At 39.1% G+C, this 27,845-nt stretch overlaps 1 protein-coding gene across 7 annotated transcripts in view; it reads right to left on the bottom strand.

Annotated features, from left to right (window-relative positions):
• Positions 1 to 24,830, bottom strand: part of LOC121373553 (neogenin-like) — a 150,601-nt gene extending 125,771 nt beyond the window's left edge. For all 7 annotated transcript variants that reach the window (XM_041500231.1, XM_041500234.1, XM_041500233.1 and 4 more), the window contains exon 1: positions 24,563 to 24,830. In XM_041500231.1, coding sequence (XP_041356165.1) covers positions 24,563 to 24,650 — 88 coding nt within the window. In that variant the 5' untranslated portion in view covers positions 24,651 to 24,830. The remainder of the gene's footprint in view (positions 1 to 24,562) is intronic.
• Positions 24,831 to 27,845: the final 3,015 nt, after the last annotated feature.

Genomic DNA, 27,845 nt, shown 5'->3' with positions numbered 1-27,845 from the left:
ACCATCCCACAGACAGGGTAGGCAGGATAGTACATACCACATCTTTGTTACACCAGTTGTGGAGCACTTGCTGGAACGAGAAATAGCCCAATGGGTCCACCGACGGGGTCGATCCCAGACCAACTGCGCATCAAGTGAACACTTTACCATTGGGCAAACTCAGTCGGTAGAGCACCTGCCTGAGGTGCAAGCATTGCAAGATCGAACCACCTAAGTGGACCTTTTTTCTTATTGTTTTTTTTCCCCAACTTATCCAGTGCTTCATGATTGGCATATCAAAGGCTATGGTATGTGTTGTTCTGTCTGTGATGCAGTGATCATAAAATATCCCTTGATGCTAATGGAAAAGCTTTCCTTTAAGGCTCTGTGTCAAAAATTAATATAATAGTTTGACATCCAATAGCCAATGATTAACAAAGTATTGTGCTCTACTGGTGCTGTTAAACAAAACAAACTTTAACTTTGATATACTAACCAGCCTCGGTGGCGTCGTGGTAGGCCATCGGTACAGGCTGGAAGGTACTGGGTTCGGATCCCAGTCGAGGCATGGGATTTTCAATCCAGATACCGACTCCAAACCCTGAGTGAGTGCTCTGCAAGGCTCAATGGGTAGGTGTAAACCACTTGCACTGACCAGTGATCCATAACTGGTTCAACAAAGGCCATGGTTTGTGCTATCCTGCCTGTGGGAAGCGCAAATAAAAGATCCCTTGCTGCTAATCGGAAGAGTAGCCCATGTAGTGGTGACAGCGGGTTTCCTCTCAAAATCTGTGTGGTCCGTAACCATATGTTTGACGTCATATAACCGTAAATAAAATGTGTTGAGTGTGTCGTTAAATAAAACATTTCTTTTTTTGATATACTAGTAGGAGGGCTCTAGTTGGGATTGGGAAAAACCCAATGGGTCAGATGAGGTTTGATCCTATAACCCAACCAGCTAAGCTAAGCACACTCAGCTGAACGACTGAGCTAAAACATGCGATCCAACCTCAAATTAGGGACAGGAGATAACCCAAAGGAGATCGACCCTGCGACCCACAAAATCTCACACGAACACGCTACCCATAAGCCACCTCCACTTTCTGTTGACAAAAATCTAGGTTTAACAACACCACTAGAGCACACTGACTTATTAATCATCGGCTATTTGGATATCAATCATTTGGTAATTTTGACAAATAGCCTTAAGAGATGAAACCATTAGTAGCAAGGAACCTTTTATATTCACTTTCCCACAGACAGAAATAGCACATATACTACAGTCATTGTAATACCAGTCGTGGTGCACCAGCTGGAACAAGAAATAGCCCAATGGGCCCACCGACGGGGATCGATCCCAGACCGACCGCACATCAAGCGATCACTTTACCACTGGACTATGACCGCCCTCAGATCCACTAAAGTGGATTGACCCTGTGACCCACACCACCTCACACGAGTACGCTACCCATAAGCCACAACCCTCAACTGTTGAGAAAAATGTAGGTGACAAGAGTGAACAGAACTGTAACACTGTCAGCATGCCAGGGAGAGGAAAGCAAACACAAACACACTGGAGGAGACAAACTGCGACCATGTTTTTCTAAGATCCCCATGTCAATACGCCATGCCGCTTTGTTGTGTCACCTCAAACACCAAGGCCAACCATGAAAAACAAAACTGTAACGGGACTCTTTGGCCATTTTGCTTTCTGTTGGGTTTTTTACTTGCTCCAGCCAGTGTATGATGGCTGGTACATGTACATGTATATATCAAAAGTTGTGGTATGTGCTATCCTGTCTGTGGGATGGTGCATGTAAAAGATCAAACAATTTTTTTTGGCCTTTTTTCTTTCTCTTTCCTAGCTCCAGCCAGTGTACTATGGCTGGTACATATATATCAAAGGCCGTGGTATGTGCTATCCTGTCTGTGGGATAGTGCATATAAAAGATTTTTCTTTAGAATTTCACTCCAGCTGGTATATTAAAGGGCATGGTATGTGTTAACCTATCTGTGGGATGGTGCACATAAATTAAAAAAAATTTAAAATAAATTCTGTCTTTCTTCGTTCTCTCGCTCTCCCTACTCCAGCTAGTGCACCACGACTGCCCTTTATAGAAACATAAATTTAATTTTAACACAATAACTGGTTATATATGATTATTATGAGTCCGTCTCATCAATGGGCCCATTGGGCTATATTTCTCGTTCTAGCCAGTGCACCATGACTGGTATATCAAAGTCGCCTGATGATGTGCTTTCGTTGTAGGATCAAACTACCTCGGTGGATCCATTCAACTGATTGGGCTTTTTCTCGTTCCAAACTGCACCTGGTCAAAGGCCGTGATATAGCTGTGTGTTATTGTGTATGGTATGTGCTGCCCTGTCTGTGAGGAAGTGCACATAAAAGATCCCTCACTGCATTAGGAAAGATGTAGCAGGTTTCCTCTAATCACTATGAGTCAGAATTACCAAATGTTTGGCATCCAATAGCCGATGATTAATTAATTAATGTGCTCTAGTGGTGTCGTTAAACAAACAAATTTTCAATTGCCGATGATTAATTAATCAGTGTGCTCTAGTGGTGTCGTTAAACAAACTTTCAATAGCCGATGATTAATTAATTAATGTGCTCTAGTGGTGTCGTTAAACAAACAAATTTTCAATTGCCGATGATTAATTAATCAGCGTGCTCTAGTGGTGTCGTTAAACAAACTTTCAATAGCCGATGATTAATTAATTAATGTGCTCTAGTGGTGTCGTTAAACAAACAAATTTTCAATTGCCGATGATTAATTAATCAGTGTGCTCTAGTGGTGTCGTTAAACAAACTTTCAATAGCCGATGATTAATTAATTAATGTGCTCTAGTGGTGTCGTTAAACAAACAAATTTTCAATTGCCGATGATTAATTAATCAGTGTGCTCTAGTGGTGTCGTTAAACAAACTTTCAATAGCCGATGATTAATTAATCAACGTGCTCTAGTGGTGTCATTAAACAAACAAACTTTTAATAGCCGATGATTAATTATTCAGTGTGCTCTAGCGGTGTTGTTAAACAAAACAAACTTTAACTTTTTTTCTCTCTCCTCACTCCAGCCAGTGCACCACAACTAGTATATATTAAAGTCTGCAGTATGTGCTATCCTGAATTGAATTGTAAATCAGTTAAGTTATATATGTATAAATAACATTTTAAATGCATTTTTGTCTCTTTTTCTGTTGTGGTGGTGGTGGTGTTACTTTTACTACCAATTTGTTTTTTTAATGTATCATCTGAATCTTTATCAAAACTGCTTAATAGGTCACAGAAAACCACATTATTTTTTATACATGGCCTAACATGTTCAAACATGTCACAATTCACCATGTAGTGAGAACCGTTGCCAAAACAAGCCAAAGATTCAAGTCCAATTTGTTCATCTTCCAAAAAACGTGACCTTCAACTTTCCTTATTAGAATACACTTTTAAAGGTGCAGACCCCAGTTTCAGCCCGACACTAAGTTTGTTTAAGTTACAAACCTGTAACACATTTGGAGTCTGTGATGTTGAAACAGTGAAATACCGTTAAAAATAGACTAAAACTCGACTCCATAATTATTGTGACTTCTCAGACGCACGTGCGATTTTAAAAATATAAAAAATACATTTCGTAGTATTAGAAAGACCAGGATGACCAGAAACACTTCGGATGTACGGAAATTAATAATCTAAACAATAAAATATAAGTAATGTTTGATTTCAGTGATAATAAACGGCTCTAACAAAAAGTAAAGTTTGTTTTATTTAACGACGCCCGGCTCTAACAGTGAAAAACATGCCTTAGCGTTTAAAAACTAGGGTCTGTCCCTTTAAAAATATATTTATACTGATAAAACTGTAGAAGAAGTTTGTTTTGTTTAACAACATCACTAGAGCACATTGACTAATTAATCATCGGCTATTGGATGTCAAATATTTGGTAATTAAGACTTGTATAGTCATTAGAAGAAACTCGCTACATCTTTTCTAACGCAGAAAGGGATCTTTTATATGCACTTTCCCACAGACAGGATAGTACATACCACGGCCTTTGATATACCAATTGGTGTGCATCATCAGAGAAAACCCGCTAGATTTTTCCATTACCAGAAAGGGATCTTTTATATGCACTTTCCCACAGACAGGACAGCACGTGCACTAGTTGGAGGTAAAACCGTAGATGTTGAATAATTCAAATACAGTTAAACCCCTTAAAACCAGACACCCCCTCCATCCCCAATGCCACACCCCATCCCCCATTCCCCCCCCCCTCCCCCGCACAACCCATCACTGAGACTAAAACAATTATTGCAGTGCAACATTAGCATATTAGGAAAAACGTAGGCAAACTGGTCTGCTAGGTTTGTTAGCATATAGCCAGGATTTCATATTGGGGTGGATGTGGGGGAGGCACCAACATTGCCTAGGGGCAACCACATTGTCTACCAGTCCTGTTATGTGGCAACAGGATTTATACGTGGTTGAGAAGAAAACAAGGATCGATCCGCATAAGTGGGTCCATTGGGTTATTTCTCATGCCAGCCAGTAATTCTGACTCGTAGTCACCAGAGGAAACCAACTAAATTTTTCCTAATGCGGCAAGGGATCTTTTATATGCACTTTCCCACAGACAGGAAAGCACATACCACGGCCTTTATCCAGTTGTGGTGCACTGGTCGGAACGAGAAGAAACAATCCACCGAGGTGATTCGATCCTGCGACGCAAGCACCTGAAGTGAGCACTCAGTTACCGACTGAGCTAAATCCCGCCCCTACATTAAAGTATACATGTAATTATATTTTCTGTCAAACATTCTTATTCCTTGATACACAATCTCGTTTAACCTGCAGCCAGGTGTTCCTACCTGGTGAGTTATAACTGATGACCCAGATTCGTCAAGTGTTTCCAGGTCATTCACAAACCGGCCCACCTGACATGATTGAGAGAAAGAGTGAGAGAGAATGACCAGCAAAACAGTGATCTCTTCCTAACAGACAAACATCAAAGAGGCCGGAGAATGTGAGAGAAAACATAGAGCGCCACATCTCCAGTCAATAGAATGTTAGATACTGCTGGATTCAGGATGTTTGGGGTGGAAAATAATAACATTGTGCCACAAAGGGAAAACTTTGTTCTGAAGATGAATGCTGAGGAAGTAAAAAAAAAAAAAAATGTACATTCATGTAGTGTCATTGTAACTTGCAAGTGCCACAAAGTTAAAGTCAAGTTTGTTTTGTTTAACGACACCACTAGAGTTAAAAGTTAGTTTGATTTGTTTAACGACACCACTAGTTAAAAGTCAAGTTTGTTTTGTTTAACGACACCACTAGAGTTAAAAGTTAGTTTGTTTTGTTTAACGACACCACTAGAGTTAAAAGTTAGTTTGTTTTGTTTAACAACACCACTAGAGTTAAAAGTTAGTTTGTTTTGTTTAACGACACCACTAAGTTAAAATCAAATTTGTTTTGTTTAATGATACCACTAGAGTTAAAAGTCAAATTTGTTTTGTTTAATGATAGTATTGATACCACTAGAGTTAAAAGTCAAAGGTTGTTTTTTGATGACACCACTAGAGTACAATGATACATTAATCATCGGTTATTCAATGTCAAACATTTGGTCATTTTGACATAGTCTTTTAAGAAATTGGCTACATTTTTCTATTAGTAGTAAGGAATCTTTTATATGAACTTTCACATAGACAGAACACCACATACCACAGCCTTTGATATACCAAAGAGGAAACTTTGTTTTGAAGATGAAGGTGGTGAAAAAAAGATGTAGTGTAACAGTTGCAAGTGCCACAAACTTAAAGTCAAGTTTGTTTTTGTTTAACGACACCACTAGAGCACATTGATATATTAATCATTGGCTATTGGATGTCAAACATTTGGTAATTCTGATATATAGTCTTAGAGAGGAAACCTCAACATTCCATTAGAAGAAAAAGTTTCTTTTGTTTAACGACACCACTAGAGCACATTGATATACTAATCATCCGCTATTGGATGTCAAACATTTGGTAATTCTGATATATAGTCTTAGAGGGGAAATCTCAACATTTTTCCATTAGAAGCAAGCGATCATTTATATGAACTTTCTCACAGATAGGACAGCACATACCGTGGCCTTTGAAATTCCAGTTGTGATGCACTGGTTGAGAAAGGAAAAAAAACACACAAGAGTATAGGTACATGTACACTGAGGACGTGAAATGTGACCCCCAACTTCCAACACAGGGGCATATAGGTTTAGAGGCTTAAACATTTAACATTATATTCATGAATATAAGTGTCCATGGGAAATGTAGACTTGAGGACAGGATTTCTAGAATATTTATAAAATCAACTAGTCATGGGATCAGTGATTTAAAAAAGGTATGAGCCACAATGAAAACTTCACTAGCTCTACTGTACTCTTTAAGTTAATACACCGGCCTCGGTGGCGTCGTGGTAGGCCATCGGTTTACAGGCCGGTAGGTACTGGTTCAGATCCCAGTCGAGGCATGGGATTTTTAATCCAGATACCGACTCCAAACCCTGAGTGAGTGCTCCGCAAGGCTCAATGGGTTGGTGTAAACCACTTGCACCGACCAGTGATCCATAACTGGTTCAACAAAGGCCATGGTTTGTGCTATCCTGCCTGTGGGAAGTGCAAATAAAAGATCCCTTGCTGCTAATTGGAAGAGTAGCCCATGTAGTAGCAACAGCGGGTTTCCTCTCAAAATCTGTGTGGTCCTTAACCATATGGCTGACGCCATATAACCATAAATAAAATGTGTTGAGTGCGTCGTTAAATAAAACATTTCTTTTTTCTTAAGTTAATACAATTTTACTAAATAATAGTAATAATCAGATATGTCACCTAAATAGGAAGACAGAGCTTAAAAACACTAACATTGGGGGAGGGTTGGGGTGGGGACAGGATATATATAAAAACACTAACACTGGGGGATGGTTGGGGTGGGGACAGGATATATATAAAAACACTAACATTGGGGGAGGGTTGGGGTGGGGACAGGATATATATAAAAACACTAACATTGGGGAGGGTTGGGGTGGGGACAGGATATATATAAAAACACTAACACTGGGGGGAGGGTTGGGGTGGGGACAGGATATATATAAAAACACTAACACTGATATATATAAAAACACTAACACTGGGGGGGGTTGGGGTGGGGACAGGATATATATAAAAACACATAACTGGGGAACAGTTGGGGTGGGGACAGGATATATATAAAAACACTAACATAGGGGGGAGGGTTGGGGTGGGGACAGGATATATATAAAAACACTAACACTGGGGGAGGGTTGTGGTGGGGACAGGATATATATAAAAACACTAACATTGGGGAGGGTTGGGGTGGGGACAGGATATATATAAAAACACTAACACTGGGGGAGGGTTGGGGGTGGGGACAGGATATATATAAAAACACTAACATTGGGGGAGGGTTGGGTGGGGACAGGATATATAAAAACACTAACACTTGGGGGAGGGTTGGGGTGGAGACAGTATATATAACAAAACACTAACATTGGGGAGGGTTGGGGTGGGGACAGGATATTTTAAAAAACACTAAAGGGTTGGGGTGGGGACTAACACATTGGGGGAGGGTTGGGGTGGGGACAGGATATTTATAAAAACACTAACATTGTGAGAGGGTTGGGGTGGGGACAGGATATATATAAAAACACTAACACTGGGGGAGGGTTGGGGTGGGGACAGGATATTTATAAAAACACTAACATTGGGGGAGGGTTGGGGTGGGGACAGGATATTTATATTTACAAATAGACGTAACTGCAACATTTGACAAACGTTTTTCACTATTCCATTATTTTTCTTACCCTCATAAATTTAAAAACAAGCAACTGTTCCTGGAAAAAACACTCGGGCTGTCAAATCCAATTATTACTTCTGGCATTTCATTCAAAAGGTTGAAAAGATTATTTGTTTTTCAAAAATGGCTTGATTCCATTTGGAGATTGGTTAAAACTGTCAACCCAGACAGTCAGGCCGTCAGTTCGTGGACGTTTTCCATTTAAAGCGATGAGCTAATGAAATAATTTAGTGACAACTCGTCAAATTAAAGAGATTTTGAACAAAGATAATGTTGGGAATTCTCCTGGGAACTGACTGGTGTTGAGTCATGTGGTAATGGGGCCAGCAAAAACACCAGTCTTCATTGTGTTCGGTGTAACAAAATATTCAAATTCAGTGCATCATTCTGCATGTCCATTTTTTTTTTTTTAATGGGGGTGTGTGTTGAAGATTACATTGTTGATTAAGGATCTGTTACAGACTTCGCAATGAAAGCTTTTACAATATAACAACTTGTTTTATAACATCAGAACAACACACAAAATAATCTCTGTACATATAATTTATTTTATATGCTAACCATCGTTCTGTTCACCTGTCGGTTAGGAAATATTAATTTTACATAAACCATCAACGACATATATGGTGAACTAGATATAGTCCATCCCATCATTCTATAAAAGTGTATTTTGTAAATAATTTCAGTCTGGTTTAACATAAGAAGAAAAGTAAAAGTGTTTTGTAAATAACAAAAGAATACTATTGTTATGTTTAATTTGCAAACCAATCGGCTTAGAAATAAATAACTTGCAGTCAATTTCAAAGTATGAAAAAATGCGTTCCGTGTGGGACAGACAATAGCTGTTACACATAGAAAATCAAGTATCAAAGAAACTGTTCATTTATTTTCAATAACATATTTTTATTTACATGTACTTTATTTTGTTTAGACTTATTGGAATGAATGAATGAATGTTTAATGATAATATGTCAATGGACGTTTTAGGCATTTAAATAATCATGTTACACAAATATATTTTACATGCATAACAATTGGTTACTTGGATAAAAAAAAAAAAAAAAACATGAACAGATTTTCAATTATTTTTAAGATTTTGACGTACTGTCCCGTGTGAGGTGTCATGAAACAATATTACAGTGTAACCTCTCTATACCAGACACCCACGGCACCAAGTAAAATATCTGGTTATAAGAGGTATCCAGTTTTCAGGGGTTCTTTTCCACACATATATTTTAAAAAGGGACCGAGAAAAACATCCAGTTTTCAGGTAATTCTGGTTTATAGAGGAAGGGAGAAAATGGTTTACTTAACAATGCACTTAAACAAAATTATTTACAGTTATATGGCATCGGACATCTGATTAAAAACCACATAGATATTGAGAGAGGAAAGTGGCGACAGCAGGTTTCCTCTATCAATATCTGTGTGGCCCTTAACTATATGTCTGACGCCATATAACCGTAAATAAAATGTGTTGAGTGCGTTGTTAAATAAAACATTTCTTTCTTTCTGCATGTGGCTACTGCTTAAACAATGTGCTGGGGTGTTTTAACATTTCCTGCCTTTTCTGCACATATATTTAAAAAGGGACCTAGAAAAATGTCCATTTTTGAGAGAATTCTGGATTACAAAGGGTCTGGTTTTGAGGAGTTGCACTGTATATGTAGTCTCTGAACATTTCTACCAAGTCTATAAGCCATCCTTGGAAGAGTTGTAATTGCATGGAAACCTTTTTGAGACAGGCCCTAATAAACCAACAAACACATTCAGCACATTCATTATTTAGTTCTCCCTTCAGAGCTCTCCTTTTCACTCCGTGAGGTTTTCCAATCAAATCTCTCGTACTATAGAAATGGGCACCGCACCGGTCAATCAAACGTCCCTTGTGGTCAGTGAAAATTGAATTTCAGTGACTAAGTCGAGACACGTAATGGTGAAAACAAAGCATTGTGGGAAAGAACATCCTCCGCCGATGTAGCGATAACTTAATTTGGTTTGTGGGGTGGTGAAGTATCTGTCTGGAAATGATCTAGGCTGGCTTGAATAGCACTGGCGTAGGAAGCGGGGGGGGGGGGGGGGGGGGGGGGGGGGAGAGGGGGGCATGTGCCCCCCACTTTTCAGATATTTTGCTTTATAATAGTGTAAAAGTGTGTAAATATAAAAGTGTGTTTTCCCCCACACTTTTTGGCATCTTCCTATGCCACTGAATAGTATTATAAAGTTAAAGTTTCTTTCGTTCAATGACAACGGCTAGTGAAAAAAAGGAAAAAAAAGTCAAATGTTGCAGTTAAGTCTGTTTAGTAAATATGAATATCCTGACCCCACCCCAACCCCCCAACGTTATAGGTTTTTTAAGCTCTATTTCCCACTTTAGGTGACATATCTGATTATTACTATTATTTAGTAAAATTGTATTAACTTAAATTTTAAAGTAGGGCTAGTAAATTTTTAATCGTGGCTAGTAAATCTCATGGCTGCATGGTGGATTTAAAATCAATTCTGTAAGCCCTGCTTTGACCCTGGTTCACCGGCCTCGGTGGCGTCGTGGTTAGGTCATCGGTCTACAGGCTGGTAGGTACTGGGTTCGGATCCCAGTCGAGGCATGGGATTTTTAATCCAGATACCGACTCCGAACCCTGAGTGAGTGCTCCGCAAGGCTCAATGGGTAGGTGTAAACCACTTGCACCGACCAGTGATCCATAACTGGTTCAACAAAGGCCATGGTTTGTGCTATCCTGCCTGTGGGAAGTGCAAATAAAAGATCCCTTGCTGCTAATCAGAAGAGTAGCCCATGAAGTGGCGACAGCGGGTTTCCTCTCAAAATCTGTGTGGTCCTTAACCATATGTCTGACGCCATATAACCGTAAATAAAATGTGTTGAGTGCGTCGTTAAATAAAACATTTCTTTGACCCTGGTTCAGATTAGAAAGGTATGTTCAGATGTTCGGTGGATCTAGAGGGGGAGGGGGGCCCTCCCCCCTAAATTTTGCGATAATTATACTTTTATTATATATATTCATTTTAAATTTTTTACGATCCCCCTCCAAACCTCCCTCAAAGTTCCCTTGGCATTCCACCTCATGTCACAGCCCCCCCCCCCCCCCCCCCCCAAAATAATGGATTTTCTGGATCCGCCAATGAGATCCACTGAGGGCGTTCGCTTGATGTGTGGTCGGTCTAGGATCGATCCCCATCGGTGGACCCATTGGGTTATTTCTCGATACAGCCAGTGCTCCACAACTGGTATAACAAAGGCGGTGGTACATACTATTCAGTCTGTGGGATAGCGCATATAAAAGATCCCTTGCTGCTAATCGAAAAGAGTAGCCCATGAAGTGGGGACAGTGTGTTTCCTTCCTGAATGTCTGTGTGGTTCTTAACCATGTGTCCAACACCATATAGCTGTAAATAAAATGTGTTGAGTGCTTCGTTAAATAAAACATTTTCTTCCTTTTATACGGTTTGACATGAAACATTGCTTCCAAACCCTTAATAGTCTACCTGCTGGATTTATTTTTATATCTTTTTGCAGGTGGGCTATTTTGTTGTTTTGCCATACACATACACTGTACGTTTAATTTGTTTTCCTTGCTTTAGAAAATACCTACATGTATCATTATGTATGTGCATATATTTACAGCTGTTATGTTACGATTACTTGAGTTTATCAAGCATTGCTCACTTGATGGGTTTCATCCATTCATCTGTTTATCCATAAACATGTATTTCTCCATGCATCCGTCCATCTATTCATCCATCAATCTCCACTCACATCCATTCGTCTGTCCATCCATCAGTCTGTCCATCTGTACATCCATCTGCCCATCCATTAATCCGCTCATCTATCTGTCCACCCACCCATCCAACCAACCAACCAACCATCCAACCAACCAACCATCCATCCATCCATCCATCCATCCATCCATCCATTCATTCATACATCCATCCATCCATCCATCCATCCATCCATCCATCCATCCATCCATGCATACATTCCTCCCTCAATATCTGTGTGGTCCTTAACCATATAACCGTGAATAACATGTGTTGAGTGTGTCGTTAAATAAAAATTTCCTTCCTTCTTCATCTATAGTTGTGATTGTAATTTACTTAAGGTTCAAGCATGCTGTCCTGGGCACATACCTCATCTATATGAGCTGTCTGTCCAGGTGCTAGTGGTTAGTAAGAAAGAAGAGGGTGTATATAGTGGCCTTTCACCTACCCACCAAGCCCTTAAGAACTCGCTCTGGGTTGGAGCCGGTACCGGGCTGCGAACCCTATACCTACCAGCCTGTAGTCTGATGGCTTAACCACTGCGCCACCGAGGCCGGTTGTCAAAACAAAACAAACTTTAAGCTAAGTAACAACAGTTGTTATTGTAATTAGCACTGGCCCTATAGATTTAAGTGCCAGGTAACTTGGGATTCAGGAAAGGTTGATAGCTGCTAAGTACATTAAACACACCAGATAGCCTGTGTGATGCTCTGATCAAGAGGGATTACATAACACAAGCTCACCAAGATAACACCAAGTGCTACAGATAGAAATGATGATGCAACTGACTTCTCCACTTAATTCACAAGGTATAGGTCCAAGCAGTTGTCAAGAAGGAAAATGGTTCATTTAACAATGCACTCAACACATTTTAATTACGGTTATATGGCCTCGGACATATGGTTAAAGACCACACAGATATTGAGGAACAAAACCTGATGTCGCCACTTCATGGGCTACTCATTTCGATTAGCAGCAAGGGGTCTTTTATATGCACCACCCCACAGACAGGGTAGTACATACCACGGCCTTTGATATACCAGTCGTGGTGCACTGGTTGGAATGAGAAATAACCCAATGGGGCCCAATGACGGGGATCGATCCCACACCGACTGCGTATCGAGCGAGCGCTGTACCACTGGGCTATGTCCCGCCTCCTCACATCAAGAGACATTACATAACACAAGCTCACCATGACAACACCAAGTGCTACAGATAGTGATGATGATGCAACTGACTTCGCCACTTAATTCACAAGGTATATATATATATATATATACATCCATTTTTCATCCAGAGATGGGACCCGGAACAGACATGCTCGAAACCATTGTGGTATATATGAGCATGCTAAAATTCACTGCACCGCAGCATTTTTCATTCATTTCAACTTATTTTCATGCTTATATATATCCAATTAAGGTTCAAGCGCGCTGTCCTGGGCACACACCTCAGCTATCTGAGCTGTCTGTCCAGGACAGTGTGTTAGTTGTTAATTGTTAGTGGTTAGTGAGAGAGAAGAGGGTGTATAGTAGTGATACATCTACCCACCGAGTTGCTAAAACTCGCTCTGGGTGGGAGCCGGTACCGGGCTATGAACCCTTTACCTACCAGCCTGATGTCCGATGACTTAACCATGACACCATCAAGGCCGGTGGTATACATCCAAGCAGTTGTCAAGACTGGGAAACCAGAACTTAAAAGGGAATGATTAATGACAGCAAGGATCAATCCCAAACCAACAGTGCATCAAGAGAGCGTTTTACGACTGGGCTATACATCCTACCCCACATGTACATAGATACATTTATCTTTAAATATCAAAGTATAAATGTCAGATGTTTGTTATTGCTTAAACTCACAAGCATATATATGTACAATGTAGTTTGTATTGCTAAAACATTTTCAGAACTTAGCTTACAAAAAGAGAGAGAGAGGGTGAGAGTGAGGGTGAGAGTGAGAGGAGAAGAGAGGAGAGAGAGAGAGAGAGAGAGAGAGAGAGAGAGAGAGAGAGAGAGAGAGAGAGAGAGAGAGAGAGAGAGAGAGAGAGAGAGAGGGGGGGGGGCGAGGTTCAGTGTTTAAACTCACAAGCATATATGTACAATGTAGTTTGTATTGCTAAAACATTTTCAGAACTTAGCTTACAAAAAGAGAGAGAGAGTGAGAGTGAGTTAGAAAGAGTGAGAGTGAGAGAGAGAGAGAGAGAGAGAGAGAGAGAGAGAGAGAGAGAGAGAGAGAGAGAGAGAGAGAGAGAGAGAGAGAGAGAGAGAGAGAGAGGTTCAGTGTTTAAACTCACAAGCATATATGTACAATGTAGATTGTATTGCTAAAACATTTTCAGAACTTAGCTTACAAAAAGAGAGGGTGAGGGTGAGAGTGAGAGTGAATGAGTGAGAGAGAGAGAGAGAGAGAGAGAGAGAGAGAGAGAGAGAGAGAGAGAGAGAGAGAGAGAGAGAGAGAGAGAGAGAGAGAGAGAGAGAGAGAGAGAGAGACAGACAGAGACAGACAGAGACAGAGAGAGAGAGATATGTTCAGAGCTTAAACTCACAAGCATGTATTTACAATGTAGTTTGTATTGCTAAAACATTTTCGAAACCTAGCTTAACAAAAAAAAGAAAAAAAAAGAGAAAGAAACATGTTCAGTGCATAGCAACAAATAATTACTTGAGACAGTTTAACTGTTAATTTCTTTCCCGGAATGAGTGTCTGGGTGAACAGACAGATCTCACTACTCTTGCAGTCAGCAATCAAACGCTTAGTTACAACCCCTTTCAACCTCTATGTCTACAGGTGCCAAAAATAGAAATCTTTCTAAAACATACATTTCAAGTTGCGTGTTAAACAAAGCTACATTCCATCCAGTGCACCACGACTGGTATATCAAAGGTTATGGTATGTGCTATCCTGTCTGTGGGACAGTGCATATAAAAGATCCCTTCATACAAATGGAAAAAATGTAGCAGATTTCCTCTCTATATAAGACTATATATATATGTAAAAATTACCAAATGTTTGACATCCGATTATAGCCGATGATTAATAAATCAATGAACTCTAGTGGTGTCGTTAAACAAAAAATAATAATAAAATAAACAACATTAAGTGTGATAAACATCATTTATAGAACTTATTTATTTATTTATAATTATAAATTTTTAATATTATTAATATCAGTGCTCTACAAAGCAAGTTCAAATTTACTCTTCCCTGGCCAGTAAAGTATAATATTTTAGTCGCCAGCCACTTATATTTAGTAGCCAGCTAATATATACTTGTAATTAAATCGATTCATCTGCCATTTTACGGCACATTACTAATGCTATAATTGTTATTAGGACTGCATTCGAATGAACTCGTGAAGAGGTGATTCCTAGTTGTTAAATAGTAAAAATTACAACTTATTGTTTGTGTCCGGTTCCACTAAAACAGTGAACGACTATTAACTATCATTATCGAATTCCATACCCAATAATTGTATTAAACGAATTTAAGCGAATTACTATTTTAATGGCACTGCTAAAATATGCATTTAAATTGCAGTACTCATTAAAAATGAAATAAAATCATTGTGATAATATCTACCAGGCTTCAAAGTGTTACTAGTAGTTACCAATCGGCTACCTTACTTTAGGTTTAAATAATATTTATTTTAGTCACATACTGACTTGTAAATCTATAAATACTGTTTAAAGTCAAGTCATGAAAATAGAAACATGTTTTCATCCTCCACTGGTGAACATGACTTCCGTGTGATTAAAACGACATTCACGATTGGAGATGTCATTATCGTCACGATACGCACGAGACACAGCATAACATATTCATATATATATATATATATACAAGTCGACATTTAAAATAATTAACGTTTGAGTTTCAAACAGACAAGTAAAGACACAGTACTAGTGGCTCAACAATGTCATTTTAATACATAAATAAAATGCTTGATATTCAAGTTAAGGGAGATAACATCATAATGATGTATTACCTCCCACTTTACGTCACCATGTTTACTCTTGAATATTGGAAAATCGTTATTCATATAGTCCCATTAACATGTCTCAAACTTTTATTTTTCAAACAAATTACCAATAGAAAACACGTTTTATGGAAGATAAATTGCTACTGGTTCACAGTGTTTTCCGATGTCCAGTTTTATTTACAGATTAAAGTAAAATTATTGGACAGTCGCCAACTGGTGAATGTGATTTTATTTTTTAGAGGCCAGGGAATGTTTTTAGTCGCCATGGCGAGTATTTTACTCGCTCTGTAGAGCACTGAATATTTTGTTATATTATTGTTGGCATAATATTTCATATTTCATGCAAACTGTCATTGTGAATGCATGGCAGTTACTACTACTAGGTCCTAATCTAGAACTGAAAAAGTAGAATTGACTTCTCCCTTCCCAGGAGAAAGGGAAGAATTAAGATTGATTAAAATAGGCAAAATTTACATTTATCCCCACCATGCACTATATCACATAACTGATACATCAAAGTTTGTGGTATGTAATGTCCTGTCTATAAAAAAAAGTGCATGTAATAAATAATTAGTGTTTTCCGGTCGGGTGTGTGACGTAGCCCAGTGGTAAAATGCTCGCTTGATGCAGTCACTTAGTGGGCACATTGGGCTATTTCTCGCTCCAGCCAGTGCACCATGACTGGTGTAACAAAGGCTGTGGTATGTACTATACTGTCTGTGGGATGGTGCATATAAAAGATCCCTTGCTGCTGATCAAAAAGAGTAGCTCATGAAGTGGCGACAGCAGGTTTCCTCTCTATATATCTGTATGGTCCTTATAACCATGTCTGACACCATATAACTGTAAATAAAATGTGTTGAGTGTGTCGTTAAATAAAACATTTCCTTCTAAACAATAGTCATTTCCTTTCATATATATATATATATATATATATATATATATATATATATATACAACCCTGCTATATAAAGGTTATTTCTGTTAGCATAGCACTTTACTGGTGTGCTAATTAACATGATTAAGTTTAATTTGGCAAACATTCTTTCAAGGTTTCATGTCAATGATATAAAATTAGTTAGCTAAATGTTTGACATACATACAATAGCCGATTATCAATAAATCAATACATGTGCCCTGATGGTGTCATTAAACAAAACAAACTAACCCACTTCATATATGTATACATTGTTCATGTTGATTTGATTTGAGTTTCAAACTCATATCCAATTAAGGTTCAAGCACGATATCCTGGGCACATACCGTAGCTATCTGAGCTGTTTGTCGAGAACAGTGGTTTAGTTGTTCGTGGTTAGTGGTCAGTAAGAAAGAAAAGGGTTTATAGTAGTCTTACACCTATCCATCGAGTCGTTAAAACTTGCTCTGGGTGGGAGCCGGTTCCAGGCTGGGAACCCTGTACCTATCAGCCTTAGGCCAGTCAGTTTGTACTAATGTTAGTGGTTAGTGGTCAGTGAGAAAGAATAGGGTGTAGTGGTCGTACACCTACCCAATGAGTCATTAAAAATTCTTCTCTGGATTGGAGCCGGTACCGGGCTGTGAACCCAGTACCTTCCAGCCTTATACTTGATGGCGTAACCATGACACCACCAAGGCTGGTTTGTTCATGTATGTATTGCTGTGATTTGTTTATGTTTTGATAAGAGTTACCATAGTTAAAAGGTTTGAAGTTAATTTGTATTTGACTACCAGATGTTTGACTTGTAATATATAGCAAATAATTTATAAATCAACGTGCTCCAGTGGTGTCGTTAAACAAAACAAGCTTTAATGACCAGGCCAATATATGGCCGGCAAATGTACAATATGTTTGCAGAAATCAGGAAGAGAGAAAGGTAGGAAATGTTTTATTTAACGACACAATCAACGCATTTTATTTATGGTTATATATATGTATATGGTGTCAGACATATTTTTAAGGACCACACAGATATTGAGGGAGGAAATCCGCTGTCGCCACTTCATGGGCTACCGTACTCTTTTCAATTAGCAGCAAGGGATCTTTTATATGCACCATCCCATAGACAGGATAACACATACCACGGCCTTTGTTGTACCAGTCGTGGTGCACTGGATGGAGCGAGAAATAGCCCACTGGGCCCACCAACGGGGATCGATCCCAAACCGACCACGCATCAAGCAAGCGCTTTACCACCGGGCTACGTCCCGATTTGCAGAAATCAGTGTCAGTATGGTTAATATACACTGAAAACCTTGTAGAACAATCTAAAAATAATATGTGTATATTTTGTGTGAACTGTAATCTTTTCTCGGCTCTGAAGTCAAGAGATCTGTGCTCTGATGTACAAACGTACACACCTATCATGTCACAGCCAGCCATGCGGAAACAAATATAAAATAAAACAGTCGGATAATGTGAAATGCAGCTGCTGTTTGCCCCATGAGGTTTACTGTCTGGAAGCAAAAACAGTTGTCTTCCCTTAGGACATAGCCCAGTGGTAAAGCGCTTACTTGATGTGCGGTCAGTTTGGGATCAATCCCCATCAGTAGACCCACTAGGTTATTTCTCGGTCCAGTCAGTGCACCACGACTGATACAACAATGGCTGTGGTATGTGCTATCCTGTGTATGGGATGGTGCATATAAAAGATCCCTTGCTGCTAATCGAAAAGAGTAGCCCATGAAGTGGTGAAAGCAGGTTTCCTCCCTCTTAATGGTCCATAACCATTTGTCTGATGCCATATAGCAGACCTTTGTTTTTGAAAAACCCAGGAGTGCCAAAGATCGCACTCCTCAAAATGCTTACAAGGGGGGTGTGTGTGTGTGTGTGTGGTGGAAATCACACTCCTCAAAATGCAGACTGGGAAAATTGCACCCCTCAAAATAATCAGAATTAGAGGCAAGAGACCAAGAGGAATTGCACCCATGGTCTTGATTAAGTTTGAGGAGTAATGATAAAAATTTCTAAATTATATATCTTAAGATTTAATGTTTTGTGTTTAAAAATAAATATCCTAATTTAACTAATATCAATATTATCATGGTTGTTCTCAAATGTGAAGGAATGGGTCACTGCAGTCTTGCAAAAGAAAAAGAAACACCATGAACACATTTATCGATTTCTTATGTATTATATGCATATCATGTTGCATTAAAATTCTGTATCATGATAATCTGTTGACTATTTATGAATATGGAATTGAAACTGATTTGTTTGTGCTTATTCTGTTTTATTTAAAACAAGTACAATAATTTTAGTTTTCATCGTACAATGATATGATTTCTCCATGGACACAAACCTGTGAACTGAATGTAAAACTGTAACAACCACATGGCACAGAGTTACAATAATATACATGCTATGTACCTGCAAATTCTCTATTTTAAAAAATAATAATAATGTCATAACAGAAAATGTCAACGTATATTGTTTTCTACCCAACTATACTACAATTTTTATAAATATATATTTTACAAACAGTATTAACTTTCATTATCAGTGTACTGTAGTTAACACGTCATTTATTATACTAATAAGTCGAATCATAGCAACACAGAAAAAAAACACAGAAAAAAACTAAACAAAAACAACCAACCAACCAAACCCCCAACCAACAAACAAACCCCACCCTAATGTAAATTTAGTTTTAAAATATACATGCTTAACATTCGGTAAATTCGAATTACTGAAATTAAATTAAATCGGTGTATGTTTATTTCAGGTGCCCGTCAACCGATTTACATGTACATAGAAATCTGACTACCACGGTCAATGTCTTTGGCTTTAAATCACGTGGCAGTATCGTGAAACAGAAAGTAGAAATTTTTGGAGTACGTCACTATGTAAAACAAAACCTGCTTTACTAAATTCGTGTTTTGTTGGTGTACGCGTTTACTCTGATATGAACATATAAACATTATACACATAATATAATTATTGGACAACGCACCTATTATTTTTCCTGTACGTGATCAAAACGACGACAGTGTAAAATAGATTTTGCGATCATTACCTGCATTGTACGAAATTAAAGAAAAGAAAACCGACGAGATCTTAATAATAAGTGAACTCCTAGCTGATTGGCTTAGTGTAAAGATAACCAACCAATCGTGTTTCAATTTATAAAAGAGTATTCTAGGAAGTCCACTGTGAACATAATGGAAAGGTTTGTGGCGTTGTGGATTAAATTGGATTCAATAAACTATTAAAATAACAGAGTTAAAAAAAAGAAGATACAAGTGTGATTTGTTCAATTTAGGCTCGCGTTATTTCGCGCCCATCAGATTGAGTTGATGGGGGTTCACGGGCGTAATAGCGCTCGCGCCCTTCAAAAACGAAGGTCTGATATAGCTGTAAATAAAATGTGTTGAGTGCGTCGTTAAATAAAACATTTCCTTCCTACCTTCCTTACGACACTTTGAAACAGATCTGAGGGAGCCAGTTTGATATATCTATGTCAAAGTTAAAAGTTTGTTTTCTTTAATGACGGCTCTAGAGCACATTAATTTATTAATCATCGGCTATGAGCATTTCTGCCAGAGCGTAAAACGGGTAGGTGCCATACCCAAATTTCTTTTGCAGATTTCATTTTTTAAAGTTAACGTTTTGACCAAATTAATTATTCTCATCATTACTGTAAGATTTTCTTAAACCTAACCCTAAACATAACCTTTTTTCAGGGGGAGGCCTCCCAAACCCCTTGTTGACTGTAGTTGCATTCAATTCCCAACAAATCAGTAAACAACGTTATATTTCAACAGTTGTAATTTGCAACCAGTCTAAAGTAAATGTTCAGTATAGAGTCGAGCCAAAAGTTTTAAAGAAATGTGCTCAGACAGCTGGGGACTGCCAAATTATCTGCTGCTAAAGGAATATATATATGTAGACATAATATTGGATTGCCTATAATTTTACATATGTTATAAACACTTTTAAGGTAAACAGGAATCCAAAAGTGTCACACAAATTTAAAAATAGTAACATCGCATAATGAGCTTTAAAAAACACACAAATATTTGGAACATCACTGTAGTATAGAAGTACCATCGATAAAGTGAAAGTAGCATAGCCACTGCAAGAAGGAATCAAATGATTATGTATATATATATTTCAAAGCATGGCTAGCTTTGGGTGAGGAAAACATTTCACCAAATTGTCTATTAAACTTTAAAAATTGCAAAAATCAATATATTTTTTCTTTAAAATGTTAATTATTACCTGAAATTATTTCGCCAAATTAAAATAAAATGTCAGAGCCAACTGCTTTCAGAATTTGCAATTGGCGAATTGGCAGAGTGCCAGAGCTAGCCATGCAAAGGTGTAGCCCCCATTATGCACAGTACACATGTGTGTAATGCAAAAACAAAATCCGGGAATAGGTCGAGGCTGTCTGTAATTATTCTATAAAATATCCTCTTAAAATTGACTCTAAAAAAAGATTAAAAAAAAAAAAGCCTCTGAAAACGGCTCAGAATGTATCTACAGGCGTCCCGAGTTTCAAACTTTTCACAGGGGGAGGCCCACCGAATATCCCCGCTCGGGCACGCCTTTGGCATGCATAATGTATCTACAGGCATCCCGAGTTTCAAACTTTTCACAGGGGGAGGCCCACCGAATATCCCCGCTCGGGCACGCCTTTGGCATGCATAATGCTAAAAAAAAATATCTGGCTACGCCCCTGTATTTTGTTTCAGTACTGGGGTTGATATTCAGTTCTTTTATAATATTGTTACCTTTAGCAAGCATTAAAGACATTTTTTTTGGTAAAATGTTTCCTTTTGTATTTGTTTAAACTTTATGTTTCAGCTAAAAACTATGTATTTAAAATATAATTTCAACGTAACCGATCAGGTAACCCACGGGTTACGCAAATATAATTCACGTAACTGAACAATTGGTTACCTAGGTAAAAACCACGTGAACCGACTTCCGGTTCCCTCAGATTTCGAAATATTGTCCCCTGCAGATGCTGTACTTTTTAACTGTTACATACATAGACACACATGTCAGGGCAGTTGCCCCCACCCCACCCCCACCCCCAAAAAAAAAATCCGGAAAGCATTATAGAAACTTAAAGAAAATTCTCTTCTTAACTGTTTAAGGAGTTTTAGACTATTAACTACTCAGTTGCCCCCCCCCCCCCCCAAAAAAGAAAATCATAGCTACTGCCCGCATGTACATATATTTATATTATACACCAGCGTAGGAAGATGCAAAAAAGTGGGGATACACATCCCCCCCCCCCCCCCTCTCACACACACTTCATATACCAGTTGTTTATATGATACATGTACAGCATGTATAAAACAAATATTCGTTCTTCCTTTCATCTACTATTAGCATCCTGACACACAGCACTGAGATCTTTCACACTGCCTACCTACAAGGCTGGTGTCATGGTTCACTGATTAATGTACAGTGTTGATTGCACTAATACATTACATCATGTTGTTATGGTTGGGAGAACAGACAATACATTGTGCATGGCAGACAGATGTCTGTTCTTGACAGAGACTGGATTAACACACAATGGTGTAATTAGATGGGGAAGGGCGGGCGGGCGGGCGCTCTCTCTCTCTCTCTCTCTCTCTCGCTCTCTCATTGCAATATATTTAAGGGACTGGATTAACACACAATGGTGTAATTAGATGGGGAGGGGGCTGGCTCTCTTTCTCTCTCTCTCTCTCTCTATCCGACTATCTCTCTCGTTGCAATATATTTAAGGGGCTGGATTAACACACAATGGTGTAATTAGATGGGGAGGGGGCTGGCTCTCTTTCTCTCTCTCTCTCTTTCTATCCGACTATCTCTCTCGTTGCAATATATTTAAGGGGCTGGATTAACACACAATGGTGTAATTAGATGGGGAGGGGGCTGGCTCTCTTTCTCTCTCTCTCTCTCTCTCTATCCGACTATCTCTCTCGTTGCAATATATTTAAGGGGCTGGATTAACACACAATGGTGTAATTAGATGGGGAGGGGGCTGGCTCTCTTTCTCTCTCTCTCTCTCTCTATCCGACTATCTCTCTCGTTGCAATATATTTAAGGGGCTGGATTAACACACAATGGTGTAATTAGATGGGGGAGGGGGCTGGCTCTCTTTCTCTCTCTCTCTCTCTCTCTCTCTATCCGACTATCTCTCTCGTTGCAATATATTTAAGGGGCTGGATTAACACACAATGGTGTAATTAGATGGGGAGGGGGCTGGCTCTCTTTCTCTCTCTCTCTCTCTCTCTATCCGACTATGTCTCTCGTTGCAATATATTTAAGGGGCTGGATTAACACACAATGGTGTAATTAGATGGGGAGGGGGCTGGCTCTCTTTCTCTCTCTCTCTCTCTCTCTCTATCCGACTATCTCTCTCGTTGCAATATATTTAAGGGGCTGGATTAACACACAATGGTGTAATTAGATGGGGAGGGGGCTGGCTCTCTTTCTCTCTCTCTCTCTCTCTCTATCCGACTATCTCTCTCGTTGCAATATATTTAAGGGGCTGGATTAACACACAATGGTGTAATTAGATGGGGAGGGGGCTGGCTCTCTTTCTCTCTCTCTCTCTCTCTCTATCCGACTATCTCTCTCGTTGCAATATATTTAAGGGGCTGGATTAACACACAATGGTGTAATTAGCTGGGGGAGTGGGGCTGGCTCTCTTGCTCTCTGTCTCCCTCTCTCTCCAATATATTCAAGGGACTGAATTATAAAAAATGGTAAGGGTTTTCCAAGAATAGTGGATGTTTGTGTGCTCATGTTTGTTTTGTTCTCTCTCTCTCTCTCTCACATGGGTTTGTAATGGAAAGAAAGAAAGAAGTGTTTTATTTAACGACGCACTCAACACATTTTATTTACGGTTATATGGCGTCAGACATATGGTTCAGGACCACACAGGTTTTGAGAGGAAACCCGCTGTCGCCACTACATGGGCTACTCTTCCGATAGGCAGCAAGGGATCTTTTATTTGCGCTTCCCACAGGCAGGATAGCACAAACCATGGCCTTTGTTGAACCAGTTATGGATCACTGGTCGGTGCAAGTGGTTTACACCTACCCATTGAGCCTTGCGGAGCACTCACTCAGGGTTTGGAGTCGGTATCTGGATTAAAAATCCCATGCCTCGACTGGAATTCGAACCCTGTACCTACCAGCCTGTAGACCGATGGCCTGCCACGACGCCACCGAGACCGGTGGGTTTGTAATGGATGCTATATTATAGATAATTGTAACATAATGTATTTTTCAACAATAATAAGTATTAACATTTGTGAAATATTGTATAAGAGGACTATTTTTGTATTTATGTTACATTGTATCACATGTAAAATACTAGAGAATACTTTGTAGCATATCATGAAAAGACCATGTACAAAATAATACACATTTTAACACATTATCACTATTTATTATAGCGAAATCAGAACACACATGTATAACAGTACATAATTACTGTAAACAAACACTGTTCAAAACACATTAGAATAAACATTAGTAAATCCAATGTTTTAATGTAGGACATAGCAGGGCAGAATATAACGATGTTATGTAAACACTAACTTTAATACACACGTGTGTACCGGTTATACGTTACAAAATTAAACAAAGGCAGACTGCTAACAAAAATAGAACACTTTTCAAGTTGGTATAAAAAAATGGCAGGTACAAAGAGCTTGTTAATTTTGTAATAAGACTTAAATAGTGACGAAAAGCTACGCGATTCATCGTCACCGGTTCAGGCTAAAATCGCAAGACCCCCTGCGGTGATTTTGACCGAATCCGCAAACAATGGAACGGCCGTTGAAAACTCGAAACACAGTAATATCGGCGACGATATGTCTACAGTTTAAAAACACCACCACAATCTACAAACGCTTTTCTCTTACAGGAAAATAAACACCAGAAAAAGAAGGATCTACTACTATTTTACTACACGCGCTAGATTAACGACTATAAATGAAGTTTTGACAAAGCCCAACATACCTTCGACAACTAGTGCCAAGCAGAAATACACTATTCCAACTCGAAGGGCCGCTCGCCTTGTTAGTTTCTCGTCCTCGGCAGCAGCCATGCTATCGGTATTGTTACGACCCTTGGATCGCGGTAGTTTCTAAGACATTGGTAGATGACATAAGTGCACTTTCAGCAGCGTATATCCACGAAGAGAACACACATCTAGTAAACATTCCGAGAACCGACGTCCATCGCTGTCTCATCAGAACGCCATAGCTTCCGAACTTGCCACTGGTGGAGGCGGGTCACAATCCATATTTGGGAGGTCACGTGTCATAGTTTAAGAGGTCACGATCTACATTTTGCGGCGTTGAGATTTTCTGTTCACTCTACCGGTAGTATGTATACATATGTACCGTTAGGTGGGGTTAGGAAGTTCGTGCGGTCCGCTTTCGGTGGTATTAATTTATTATGGACGTTACTGGACACACAAAGGTTTTATTTTATTTATTTATTTCACAGTCAAACCCTGTAAAATCCGTAATAGTCGAATTAATACAATTTACTTACGCGCGCGTGCGCGCACCCACGCAAAACACACACACACGCACGCACGCACACACACATACACACACACACACACACACACACACACACACACATATATATATATATATATATATATATATATATATATTCACGCAAAGGCAACATCTGACTTTTGTATACCCAAAACTCGTTGCCAGAGTTTTTTCTGGGTGCGTACGACCCCATCGCGAGCCCCAGATAGATAGATACAGAGGCGGATCGTTGGGGGGGGGGGGGGGGGGGGGACCGCCCCCTAAATTTTGCGACAGTTATAATTTTATTATATATTAATTTTCATTTTTTATTTACGATCCCCCTCCAAACCTCCCCCAAAGTCCCTTTTGGCATTCCGCCTCATGTCATTGCCCCCACCCCAAATCCCCAAATGGATTTTCTGGATCCGCCACTGAGATGGATAGATATAGATAGATGGATGGATGGATGGATGGATGGATGGATGGATGGATGGATGGATAGATAGATGGATATACAGGTGAATTATCCAGCGACCTGGTCATTGCAGGCCCATAGGAATGATATCTGAATTGTGGGAGATACTAGTAGGGTGGGGTGGGGGAGAACATAAAACCAAATTTATATTGTTATATAGAATAGGACCAACCCCCCCCCCCCCCCCCACCCCAACCAACAAAAAATCCACCAACATCTTTGATGATGTAAGTGTGTCGAGGTTTATTTCTATTTACAAGTACATAAAGAAACAGAGGTCGAATAATCTAACCGTAGAGAACAAGACGAACATTTGGACAGTTAATAACTTATAATGTTCTCTTGTTGTAATTCGCTCTAGCCAGTGCACCACGACTGGTATATCAAAGGCCATGGTATGTACTACCCTGTCTGTGGGATGTTGCATATAAAGCATCCTTTGCTGCTAATCAAAAAAAGTAGTCCATGAAGTGGCGATAGCGGGTTTCTTCTCTCAATATATGTGTGGTCCTTAACCATATGTCTGACGCCATATAACCATAAATAAAATGTGTTGAATGCGTCGTTAAGTAAAACATTTCTTTCTTTCGATTACATCCATATTCCTACCATTGGCTGCTTTATCTGTCATAATTATTGATATACAACAGACACTTCCAAGTTGGCGAAATAACCACGGCGTAATTCATTCAACCACTATTGCTTTATCCGTATGACCAGCGTGCTCTTACAGTAGAAGTACTCGGGCTAGTTTTCGACTAGTACAGAAGAAGGAGGGAAATGTTTTATTTAAAGCGGCAGTATCCGGAATATTTTTATTATTTAAGCATATAGAACAGAAAATCCAATTACGTTTGGTGCATATATGACGCCGCACTCCGCATTGGTTTCACTACGCTGGCTTATCCAGAAAGTATTTTGAAAGTGGGGCACTTTTGACGGGCTCGTACCGATCTCGGTTTTCATTGGCTTATCACAAGTATAGAATTCCCCAACAAGAGATCACGTGAGATTTCGCAAATTTTGAACAAATTTAACTGTCTTGATTGAGGAGTCGTCTCATATCTCCAAAACATATTTATATCCATAGAGGTATGGTACAACGCCTTTCCAGGGGTCGGTGGGTGGGGGATTTGCCTTGAAATTTTCACAGTGGCCAGCTGTTGGCATACGCGTTACATGTAAGGGGGTGTTACTAATTACGTAACGCTCTAGGGGTAGAGGAAGAGGGTACTGTGTTCGATTTACGTAACATTTTTCAAGACTATATGTTATTTTTATTAATTACTTAGACCTAAAAAGGTGGGTTTTTTTGGAAATGCGCGGTCAGTCTAGGATCGATCCCCATCGGCGGGTATATAAAAGACCATGGTATGTGATATCCTGTCTGTGGGATGGTACATATAAACGATCCCTTGCTAAAAAATTTTTTTAGCGGGTTTCCAAAGCGCGTGTGCAGGGATTTCAGCGGGGTTGGGGTTATAGACTGTGTTGAGCGAAGTTTATATGGGGCCATGCTCCCCCAAAAAATACATTTCAATTTTTTTTAAGCTTGGGCAAGTAAGGGTTTCGACCTCCAATATCCTCCCCCTGCACATGCACCCGATTCTTCTCTAAGATTATATGTCAAAATTACCAAATATTAGACATTCAACAGCAGATGGATGGAAGGATAGGATATGTGTTATTTAATAAATAATATTTATTTGAATTTGTCGATTTTAACACGTAAAATTAAGAAGTGAAAACTTTCATTGTCTACTTTAGTATATTTTATTTTAAAAATATATACATGATTAATGTGTTACTAGTATACAAACTAAACTTTAAAAGTTCTACTAACACTTTGTAAAATATCAATTCTGAAATAGGAAGGTACGACTGTCGATAATACCTTGTCAAGATCAAACCGGTTTTAACTAAAGACCCTAGTACCGTATCCTCAACCGAACGTTCTTCGTACAGCGCGAGATTTCTCTTTTAATTTTTTGCGATGATCCATACAATTTGAAATTGGCAAACGCACGTGTTAACTGAAACTGACAACATGCCGAGCTATGGCGGCACAGGCGACGAATCAAGCGTATACGTTTGACGATATCCATTCATAGCGAACACACACAACTTTTTTTAAAGTGCATTTGAGCTTGTATTTCGCATTTGTACATGATGTTATAATATGGTAACCAGAGAATGTAACTTTAACGACGCACTCAACACATTTTATTTTTATATGTCGTCAGACATATGGTTAAGACCCACACAGATATCGAGA

The sequence above is a fragment of the Gigantopelta aegis genome, chromosome 5, assembly GCF_016097555.1.
Source record: "Gigantopelta aegis isolate Gae_Host chromosome 5, Gae_host_genome, whole genome shotgun sequence".
NCBI lineage: Eukaryota > Metazoa > Mollusca > Gastropoda > Neomphalida > Peltospiridae > Gigantopelta > Gigantopelta aegis.
The sequence above is the reverse complement of the archived record's forward strand: the minus strand, read 5'-3'. Positions and strand labels throughout refer to the sequence as shown.